Source organism: Indicator indicator, chromosome 9 (genome assembly GCF_027791375.1).
Source record: "Indicator indicator isolate 239-I01 chromosome 9, UM_Iind_1.1, whole genome shotgun sequence".
NCBI lineage: Eukaryota > Metazoa > Chordata > Aves > Piciformes > Indicatoridae > Indicator > Indicator indicator.
The window spans coordinates 13,839,996-13,851,303 of record NC_072018.1 but is presented as its reverse complement, the minus strand read 5'-3'; the positions used below and the strand labels follow the sequence as shown (position 1 = coordinate 13,851,303).

Genomic DNA, 11,308 nt, shown 5'->3' with positions numbered 1-11,308 from the left:
ACATTGGAAGAAACTCTTCACCCCAAGGGTGGTGAGGCACTGCAACAGGTTGCCCTGTGGAGGCTCCAACCCTGGAAGTGTTAAAAACCAGGTTGGATGGAGGCTTGAGCAACCTGATCTAGCAGGAGTTGTCCCTGCCCATGGCAGGGGGTTGGGACTAGATGATCTTTAAGGTTCCTTCCAACCTAAACCATTCTGGATTCCATGAATGTCCATGTTGGTCATTAGGTCAACAGCTAGACTTGATCTTAGTGGTCTTTTCCAATCAAAACAATTCTATGATTCTTTGAATTGATATATAATACAGTGTACAGGAGTGGGATTTAGTGTGGTATTTCAGATCTCTTGATCTATTTGAAGTTTCCAAGATTATCTTGTACTTTCATCTTTCTCAACCTGTAGTATTGGTATGGTCAATACATCTTGAGGAGTTTACATAGATTTCTCTTGAGTTCCAGAGGAAATTTCAGTTATTAGTGTGTGTTACGTTATTAGGAATTTATATTATAAGGAGTCTTTTGACTTTTCATGTATATTTATTCTTGTCCTATCATGTACTTAAAGCAAGAAGTACTGTATCTACTGCTTTTCGTAGGATCACAGAACTGTTAGGGTTGGAAGAGACCTCAAGGATCATATAGTTCCAACCCCCCTGCCATTGGCAGGGCTATCTCACACTAAATCAGGTTGCTCACAGCCACATCCAGCCTGGCCTTAAAAACCTCCAGGGATAGGGCTTCTACCACCTCCCTGGGCAACCTGTTCCAGTGTCTCACCCTCATGGTGAAAACCTTCTTCCTAACATCCTATCTGAATCTACTCACATCTAGATTTGCTCCGTTCCCCCTAGTCCTATCACTACCTGACATCCTAAAAAGTCCCTCCCCAGCTTTCTTGTAGGCCCCCCTAAGATACTGGAAGGCCACAATAAGGTCTCCTCAGAGCCTTCTCTTCTCCAAACTGAACAGCCCCAACTCTTTCAGTCCTCCTCATAGGAGAGGTGCTCCAGCCCTCTGATCATCCTCGTGGCCCTTCTCTGGACATGTTCCAGCACCTCTAGATAAATAAATTTTCCTTTAAATGCTATTAATTAATCTGCTTCTCTGGGAAACAAGCAACTGCTAGATCTTTTTCATACTGGTGGTTTTTTTTGTATCTCTGCTTATCCTGAGATTCCTGCTACTTGCACTAGTCTTGTGTTTGTCAGTGTAAAACTCTTTGTGTCACTGGTTTACTTCTATTTAAAATAACTGTAGAAGCTTAAAAAGAGATAAAAATACATCAGTACTTGTCAGTACAGTAATTATAAGAAATCTTCAATGCAGGAGTATATAACCATACATGATAATGCAGTCCTCACTCCTTAAACTGCTCCTCATGGTACAAGGGGGATTTAAGTAAACACTATGAGATCAGTATTGGTCCCTAGCAAACACTTCAAGAACAGGTAAGGGAAAAGGGAGGGCACCAACAGTAGCACCTGCAGTTTTCAAAACAAAGCAGCCAAATCTGTATGACTGTAGCCAGAGTGATTGTAACAAAAGCCATCAAAGAGAACAGATTTTCAGGCTGATCACTGTCTGTCATGGGAAATCCCCAAGATCTGAATTGGGAACTTTAAAACCCAGCAGTGTTGTTCCTGACATGCAAGTTCTTAACTGTGAGGGTGGTGAGGTACTGGAATGGGTTGCCCACAGAAGTTAAGGCCACCTTATCTCTGCAAATGTTCAAGACCAAGCTGGATGAGGCTTTGAGCAACCTGGTCTAGGAAGTAGTTTTCCTACCCATGGCAGGGGGCTGGAGCTAAATGATCTTTAAGGTCCCTTCTGACTCAGGCCATGTAAGTATAAATAAAACCAAATCTATTCTTTCTTTTTTTCCTCGCCCTCAAGGTGTTCTCTAAACATGGACACATAGCTATGGATCTGAAAAATGCACCAAAACTACAAGTTTTGCAAAGCATCAAAAAGCAGTAATTCATCTATAGCCTAGTCCAGTCATAAGCCTCAAATAAAATCAGGTACTAAGCAAAATCAGAAATTGAATTTGTTGCAGGGGAAGAAAAGTTGGTATGGATAATTAAGAGTGGGTTATTTTACTAGTCTATAACATAAGAGTTTTAAAAGATACAATTAAACAGTTAAATTCTATTTTTGAATTTAAAACTTGGTGGAGTAGTATCACATTAGAAAATTTTGTTACCTGATTCAGATATTAGTCTGAGCTTCCAAACTGATACTGACTAGTAGCCTTATAGCAGATACAGAAGTGCTTACCTATTCCCAGAGCAAATAAACTCTTCTTACACTAGAGAGCCATCTTAAATATTTAAGAAATTACTTCAAATCTTGTATTCCTATGTGTAAGTGGTACTATGTTGAAAACTTTGAAATTTTTTGAAAACACTAATAACTGTACACTTTATGAGGATGAAAAAAGATGGTTTAGTAAGTGGAAAAATGCAAAAAGAACTCATTTTTCTGCAACTCAGTCCATGAAAATAAATAAAGCCTGCGTTTTACTTTTCTGTGAGGTATGTCTTACCCACATATCTTGAACTGAAGCAGTGGAATAATTCTGAGAAGGAAGGATGCTTAATTTTTGGTGACACCTGTAGATCTCAAGGTGCGTGTGGCAAAGAATAGCCTTCCTTTCTACCAAGAGAGGTTGATTAAGAGTGCTGATACTATTAATGATTTGTATCTGTCTGGAGAATAACAAAAGTGAAGGGTTACTTGCATTGAAATGTCCCTGCCAGTTGAGCAAGGCAGTTGTTTGGCAAAATGTGAGAGGGATGTTTTAAAAATAGGCTTCCAGATTGAGATGTGAAATACTTTAGTTATTGTCCCTTCATATAACGAGTTTGTGATAGGATGCAAAGATTAAGCTAAAACTTTCTAATGGAAGAGAGAAAATTTCTTACTCTGATGTATCCACTGGTCATAACATCAGTCACTTCTCTTGGGCAGGTGAGTAGTATTTTATAATAGTGAATTTTTTACTTGTTTTCTGGGTTTTACAGTTGAAAGTTTGGACCTCTGGCATTTTGCCTAGTTAGATCAAAGGATTTACATATTTTTTTAACTTCTATTTGTCTTAACACTACAGTATTAATTGTACTGTTAAGTAATTGTTTCCAGGAGTCCATTCCTGAACATACTATGTATGCATGAGAGATTCATCTCCATGGCTGCATCTTTCAAATTAAGACAATGACTAATGTAACAGTAACTGGACATGAGAGACATTCTGCATTGAAATTGGGCTGCTGTAGGTTTGTTTTAGGAAGTCAGACAGAAAATACTTGGAAGAAATGTTGAGGAATTTAGCATAAAGTCAGGATGCTGAATTACCTATAATGATTTAGTATATTGTCTCTGTCCTTGCCATTAGAAAAGTCTTTTGTAACATCCAGCTGGGATCCTCTCTTGTTGCAAAGCTAAATTGTTTTATTTATCCACACTGGATAGAGAATGGCTGACAGCCACATTTTATGAAATTAAATAGCTCCATCATGTTTTCTGTAGCCACCTTTCCTTTAGATTCAATAATCCAAATTCCTTTCAGCTATTCTTGTAAACTGAGTTTTCTAGTCTTTGGTCATCTGTGTTGCTCTTTGGACTCTCACAAGAAGCACCCACATGTCCTCATGATGTGCTTAAGTACAGTATTCAGCAACAGTGACTGTTTCAAGTGGTTTATAAACAGTGTTTCTATTAATAAATTCCAGTAAGTTGTTTGTCCTCTTTCAAATGTGACACGGTTGACACGTTTCATATGTGATCTACTACAGCTCCTGTATTTTCTACAGAATTATGTCTAGCTATTCACAACTTGCCATGTATTTGTGCAGCTGATTACTCCTTCATGACTTCATAGTTCTGCTCTTTCCTTTAAGTCTTATCCTGGTTTTAGACTATTCAGCTAATATTTCAGGATTATTTTCAGTTTCAAGATTGTATGCAATCATGGTTGCTTCTCCTACACTACAGTCACCCATAAATATCCTGTCTTCCACTACCTGAGTTATTAATTAAAATATTGAACAATATCATAGCTATAATGAAGCTGTGTGACTGTGTTCAATACTTTCTTCCAGTTTGACAGTGAAGCACTAATAACTTCTTTCTGTTTTTTTTCCAGACATTTTTATGTTTCTTTTTCACGTTTCCCTGGCTTGCTTGTGACAATGTCATGCAAAACAGTGCTAGTGCTTTAAACCAATAAAACTAAGATGCTTAGCATCTCTTGCTTTTTCTCACTGACTCTCCACAAGGTGTGTATTTTGTAAGAGAGTTAAAGTTTGACAGCATTTGTTCCTGACAAATCAACACAGGTTTTTGAATATCCCTTTGTCAGAGGTCACATTTTAGTCTCAGATAAGCATTTTGAGGACAAAATGTAAATCAGTCCTTTTATACTCCAACACAGAATCATTAAGATTGGAAAAGACCTCTAAGATCATCAAGTCCAACTGTCAACCCAACACAGCCTTCTAGAAATAGAGATAGTTTGGAAGTACATTTTTGGTTGGTTGGGTTGGCGTATGGCAAAATTTCCCAAGCATTTGTAGGAATTAGAGGCACATCTAGGCAAAAAGGGAGGGAAGAAACCCATAGACTTGACAAGTGAACACAATGAAAATTCCAAGAAATCAGAGCAGCTTAGTTAGTTCAGCAATGTTACTAACAATGCATTTCAATTGAGCTACTATAAAAGCACCTGCAACATATCTGCATTTATGAAGCTTTCATGTGTACAGCTATGTATACATTAACTAATACTAAATGTACACCACAGATCCACAGCTGCACACAGAAAAAAGGGCTGCTGCTGCTGCTGCCAATGCAGGCAGTTGTGTACTGACTCAACCCTTAAAAAATAAGCTACAGCTGTTGTGTTTTGTTCTGTCACAGTATCTGCAGACTATATGCTGTTGCGAATAATTCACAGCGGATGCACCCAGATTTCTCTATGATGACTTCCAGTAAGGGGGTACCCTTTAGTTACTGCCAATATTTGTGAGATGAAATGAGGTACTTCAAGTACTCTGAAAAGGGAATACCTCAGCCAAAAGATGACTTACTATAGTCCTATGAATTTTCATGTATGAAACACGAAATCCACTGCTTTGCTATACAGTTGAATGTTGTTAGTGTTATGAAGAAGCTTACCTTTATCCTTCCATGCACATTGGGCTTACTGCCAACCGAGTAAGAAGCCTGGCACATCTTTTATAGTCTGTCATGAAAAAAATAAAGAGCATAAACAGATTACTAAAATAACCATTTTTACCTTTAAATATCAAAATTGATAAATGTGCAAATTGTTGTAAGAATAAAGTTCAAGTAACACCTTTGTTTTCAACACTATTGAAATCAATTCCTTAGACTTAGAAGTCATAGAATTGCTTTGGTTGGAAAAGACCTTGAAGATCACAAAATCTAACAATTATCTAACTCTACCAAGTCTGATGGTTAAACCATGTCTCTCAGCACCCCATCTCTGTAACACCTCCAGGGATAAGGATTCAACCACCTCCCTGGGGAGCCTGTTCCCGCCTTTGAGAACCCTTTCAATCAACAACTTTCTTCTAATATCCCACCTGAACCTCCCCAGGTGCAACTTGAGACAGCTTGTTCTCATCCTATCACTTGTTACTAAGACGAGACCAACAACCACCTGGCACCAACCTCCTTTGACGGAGTTGTAGAGAACAATGAGGTCTCCCCTCAGCCTCCTCTCCAGACTAAACAGCCTCAGTTCCCTTAGCTGCTCCTCACAAAACCTGTTCTCCAGACACTTCACCATGTAAAAAGGAGTGTGTAAAAATTGCATAAGTGAAAGCCATGTGTAATGGCACATGTCACTATGCAACAGACTTCTGCATAGTTATCTAAAAACAAATAGCACCAATGTGCTTGGAGGCTCTCCAAGCGTATGTATACAAATGTGCTTCACTGTGGGATCTAAACATGTGACTGTAGTATTTCTGTACCAGAGGACGAGTAAGTAGTGCTCATCCATCTTTGAAATGCAACCCTCAGTAAGCAAGTGTATCAGCTTAAGTAGTAGAACTCTCCAATAAATGGTCTTCCTGGAAAAACTGTTAAATTAGGCAAATAATATCTCTTAGTCAATAGGAATGTTAAGTCCAGCCCATATAGGTGACCACGTCACACAAACTCATTCATAAGTGTATAGAGTCTCATCTTAAAACTAGTAAAATTTTCTTCCACAGCAGCCCTATTAGTAGTAGTTCTTATTTTAAGTACCTCCTGCTTTTTAATGTATTCATAAGGGGCAGAACCAATGAAAAGCTAAGAATTTTTTTTTTCTTTAATGTGGCAAACTGAAAGCAAATATTGTGAAAGCTGGTTATGGACAGACAGCAGAATAAACTATTTTTTAGGTAATGACTAGAAGATATGCCAACAAAATGCTTTTGTACTGGCTACCACCATGTTGCAGCATCATAGATGCTTTCAATTTCTTTGTTATTTGGCCTTTGAATTTCTACATGGAATGCAGAGTATTACCTGAAACCAGGAAAATCTCAAAAAGTAGCATCACAATGTGTGTGAAGAATTGAAATACGATGTTTACCTCATTTTCCTAGAAGAAAGTCACTTGAAGGAGACACTAGTCAGTCCAGTCTGGTGACTGCTGTTGATTTTCGTTAGGCATTATTTCATTAATGAGTAACTGCATCTGATGTTTCCTAGAGATGCAATGTTAACAATCCCTAACTTGCAGCACAGATATGCTGTAATTGCCATTATCCTGACATTATACTGGTGAGTATGTCACCTGTCAGGAGGAAAAGGCTTTAAAACCAACTCCAGTTGGCAGCATCACAGCTGGGAGTACTCTTTAGGGCTGAGTCAAATGGTGTTTGTGCTGTGTTGTGAAAAGGACAATATGACCATTTGTTGTTATAAGCAACCTCTATCCATGTAAATGGAACGTGATCTGGTTAACCACTATCTATAAATTCTTACCTTTCCAAGGTATTCCTAATCTGATGCCTTAGTAACAGGGGAAAAGTCTGCAATTCTTACCAAATATGCCTTTAAAATATATTGGCCTGGAATATTTATTAATACTTGAAACTTGGAAACTGTAACTCTTGTTTCTATTCCCAGCTTTGCTACTGACCCAACTGTTTGACCTCAGACAAGTAAAATAAAGTGTGCTTCCATTCTGAAAAGGCTGTACTAAAATAGCATCTGCTTCCTGAACAGGTCTACCTCACTATGAACCTAGAACTATCTTCTGACTGATAACTCTCAGTGTTTGATTTGCTTTTTTTAATTATCTGTGCTGATGAGATCATAAACTGCATTTGCTTATTTGTTTCCATCAGCACTTTTCTATTTAATTATTTCATTATTTTACTGAGCTTTAGGAAATCATGCTTTTGTAATTCACTGAAGACAAGGGTTGCAAATATTCCATGTCAACATCATTGAGATTGGTAGCTGAATAGTCAAAATAGAAAATGTCTACAAAATATGTAACCCCACATGGATTTCTGATCCTATCTTTAATTGACAGCATTAGAAATCAAATATGTGAGGTTTGTGAGAGAGGTTGTGTTTCTGTGGCAAGCAAACAGCTTTGGTTTGGAACCAAAGAGGCACATCCATCAGCGCCTAAGGAAGCAAGGTATATGTCCATTCTACACAGTTGCTGTTTTATGGAAGTCTAGTTTTGGCACTTACATGCTGGGATGGTGCAGTCCCTTGTATTGTGATAAAGTCGATGAAAGTGTTTACTACATTTTGGGCTAAAGTAAAGTGGACCTGAAATATAAAGAAAAAATAAGAAATAAATTAGTACAGCTCACAGGGAAGAGTAGTGCAATTCATGGTATGTACATGAAATGAAGGATACCAATGCAAAATTAAAACATACCTGTTAAATGCTTTAAGAACTTGTCTTTCATCCTCAGATCTCTGGGAACTATTTCTGTTGGACAGAATAAAGAATAGTCACTGCTGCGCTGGAGCTATGCTTGCCAAGCATAGCATGCGGACAGGGAATAAACTCTGTCCAGCAAACATCACCTCTATGCCTTGACAGATGCACAAAGGTCAAAAGTCCTTTGCATACAGCAGGCCAAATTGCAAGCATTAGTTTTACATAAGAAGCCACTGTGAAATGCATTGTGAAACACACTATGATGAAATGAGTTGTCTGCTAGGTGTGCAGTCATTAAGAATGATGACGTTAAATAAGAGTCAGATTTTAGCTATGAATTATATTATCAGGTTTACCCAGATTTAACTTTTTCAGAAATTTTAGGCCATGGTTGCTCAGAAATAGCACACTCTGATAGTGGCAAAAATCCAAAGTTACACTGAAGTTTGGGATTGTGTCTTTTATTTCTCTTATACAAATATATCTGCTCTTTTGTCACAAGTGTTATTTGTACAAGCACTGTCCTGCTGTAATCATGAAACTGGATTGATCTACTTACAGGAATTTTTTTTTCTTCTTCTTCCCTTTAGCAGTAAATAAAATTCACAGGAAATGATCCCAAGCAAATTGCTCTCTTCTGGCTCCCTATGTTTGTGGTTTACCGCCTTGTGTTTTGTGTTCAGTAGATGGCAAAATGAAACTGGTTTACTGAAATCCATTTTAGCCCTAACCCTTGCTGGTGTCTTCCTGATTTACAGCTATCTTTGATTGCTTTCTGTTATGAACTCTATGCTGATAGCTTAGTGCTGATTGTGTATGATACACTACATGGTGCTTTATTTATTTGACCATAAATGCCTAAGCAGCCTTTTTCATTCCCCTGGCACCTCTTATCAGATACAAAGCAGAGAGCATTTCCATCCAGATCTGATTCACTTGTGAGGTTAGACACTTCTCGAAAGTCATTCTTCATTTACTTCTAACTTTAGTCAGTGTAAGTAAAATTGACCTTATCATATTTGACCTAATTATGTCATGAAGAGCACTAAAAACACACATGCTTCACTCAGAAATTTCCCATGGGACAGGCTCACTGAGAAAGTGATGCCAAAAATGAAATGAAAGACTCTAGGCAGTAGTTCCTTTTTCAGAGTTGCTGGGAATAAATCCATTGTAGTAACCGAATGAAAAATCCAGTTTAGGAGTCAGCAACACCACTACCAACTAATCCACTCTGAAGTAGGGTTATTATTTACATAGAGAACTGTTCAGCACAAACCAGATGTTTTACACCAGTATGCTGATTTAAGGTGGCCAAAAGCTATGCCCACATACTATGCTGAAATTTAGAGTTCTTGCAGATCAGGGTTCCCTGTCCAGTCTGGCCTCCTTAACTTTTTAACATTTATAAAACACAATGTTCTTACTGTGCTGATCTTAAGCGCAATAAAATTGTCTGCCTTTATATATTGATTAATCATCCAGATGGAGAAGTAACATTTTCATGACAACCAACAACAAATGCAAATTGTGAAAATATGTGAATATGAATGAGAATGAAGAAAAGGTAGGATTAGGGCTTATGAGACCAATAAAGGTAAAATAAATAGCATACTGGTGACATGAAAACTACTTTTGAAAAAAGACATCTATTAGAAAATATTGAGAAAGTCACTTTCAGTAGGAGTACAATGAGCACCAGTAGTGCTGCAGGAGTTCGGGAGTGACTGTGAATAGTAAATTAGATATGGCATCAGGAGAAGCCAAATCAACTTTCAACTGGATGCACAGAAGTGTATCATGAAACTGAGCAGTAGCTATCAGTCACTGTAGCTTGGTACAACTGCTTCCAGATGGTTCTTCACAACCCTGAACAACTTAACAAAGCAACCCAGGCTTTCACTGCAGGTTAGACAAGAGCCACTCAAACCAGTAGGAGGATGATTGTAGGAGTATCCCAAAGTGGTCATTGCTTGTACAGTTACAGAGGAGCACTAGGTTTCAATTCCCTAGTATTTCAAAGGTGCTGCCTTCAGAGCACAGAAAGAACTAACCAGCAGTGTGAAAGGTTTACTGAGGCTGAGCTGCAGGAAAGCTTTCTAGATGTGAGATCTACAAAGACATACTATACGAATTCTTGCTAGGGTCATTGTCAAGAAACAAACTAAGCACATTTTAAGAAGTGGTAAACTTCCAAGAAAAAAAGAATGTTTCCATTCCTTATTCTTTTTATCTCAGCCCACTTCAGTTTTTCCCCATTTTGATAGGTTTTGTTCAAAGCCAGCACACAGGAAGTTGGACTTTCAGTTGAGTACATTATCCGGAGAGACTCTGAGATGTGAATGGAGTTTTTCTATTCCGTATTTGCCATCTGTGTCTTGCTGATACCAAAAGGAATCTGCAGGTATTTTGAGTGGTGAATCCTTGATTAGTAACCTGATGTGATATCTCATTCACCAAGGTGGTATAGAAAGGAAAAAAAAAAATCTCCTAAGTCATGGACTGTGACTTACCAACTCTCTGTTCATCCTGGTATCCTCCATAGTCTGGCACTTCTCTTCGATCTAAGCTATAGTCGTGCTTGGAGAAGTACTGCAGCCCACTGTCCTTCTCCAGGTGGTACCTTTTCAGTTCCTGGATGATCTCCATGATCAGATTTAGGAGACTTTGCCTGTCCTTCAAATCTGCAGAGTCGGTTTTCTCTTTGCAATATCCTGCCGAGAGTGTTAAGAGCAGCAGCCCCAGCAACCCAGAAGACCTTAGTCCACTCATTGCAGTCTGACCAGAGGGATGCAGAAGCAGCAGGAAAGGAAGAATCCGCTCGTGGGAAGCCTCCTATTTTCACAGGAAGAGAAAAAGGGGGGTGGGTCGGACGTGGGGACGCTCATGCGGGTGAAATCGGAAACGTGACAGCAGGAGGGAAGCGCGGAGACCGCTTCGCAGGTGACAGAAGACGGGAGCCCAGCGCGCTCCGTCAGCCCCACGGCTGCCAGCGCCTGCCCCACCGAGCCGCCCCCGGGGAACAACCACCCCAGCGCCCACCCTCCCGGCAGCCTGCGCTCGCAGGAGTCCCGCGGAAGGGCCGCGACGGGACCCTTGGCCCCTGCGTCCGGGCGGAGCAGATCTCCCGCTTCGACGGGCTAGCAGTACGCGACGGGGGAGTGGAGAAGCGCGGGCGAGGGGCGACAACTTTCCCCGAAGTTTGCTTTTTTGTTGTTGGTGGTTTTTGTTCGTTTGGTTGTTCTTTTTTTTTTCTTTTTTTTTTTTTTTTTTCCGTAGAGCCACAGCGGCTGCGCACTGAGTGAGCCCCCCAGCCCTCGCTGCGGGGCTGCGGGCGGGATAGGTGGTGCGCGGTTGGGGGGCAGCGCACGGTAACGCCAGCCGT

At 39.7% G+C, this 11,308-nt stretch overlaps 1 protein-coding gene across 1 annotated transcript; it reads right to left on the bottom strand.

Moving 5' to 3' along the window:
• Nucleotides 1–5,176: 5,176 nt before the first annotated feature.
• On the bottom strand, nt 5,177–10,695 carry ALKAL2 (ALK and LTK ligand 2). Its single transcript, XM_054383829.1, has 4 exons — nt 10,437–10,695; nt 7,918–7,971; nt 7,725–7,805; nt 5,177–5,241 (listed from the first exon to the last, which is right to left on the bottom strand). The coding sequence occupies exons 1-4, from the start codon at nt 10,693–10,695 to the stop codon at nt 5,177–5,179; spliced, it is 459 nt and encodes a 152-aa protein (XP_054239804.1).
• Between the last annotated feature and the right edge of the window lie 613 nt (nt 10,696–11,308).

Bases quoted from the DNA above. Each gene is read 5' to 3' on its own strand.
- ALKAL2 (XM_054383829.1), bottom strand. From the start codon at position 10,695: ATGAGTGGACTAAGGTCTTCTGGGTTGCTGGGGCTGCTGCTCTTAACA. The intron at 7,806-7,917 runs GTATGTTTTAAT...TTTATATTTCAG, and splicing joins GTTCTTAAAGCATTTAACAG to GTCCACTTTACTTTAGCCCA. The intron at 5,242-7,724 runs GTAAGTGCCAAA...TTTTCATGACAG, and splicing joins GGACTGCACCATCCCAGCAT to ACTATAAAAGATGTGCCAGG.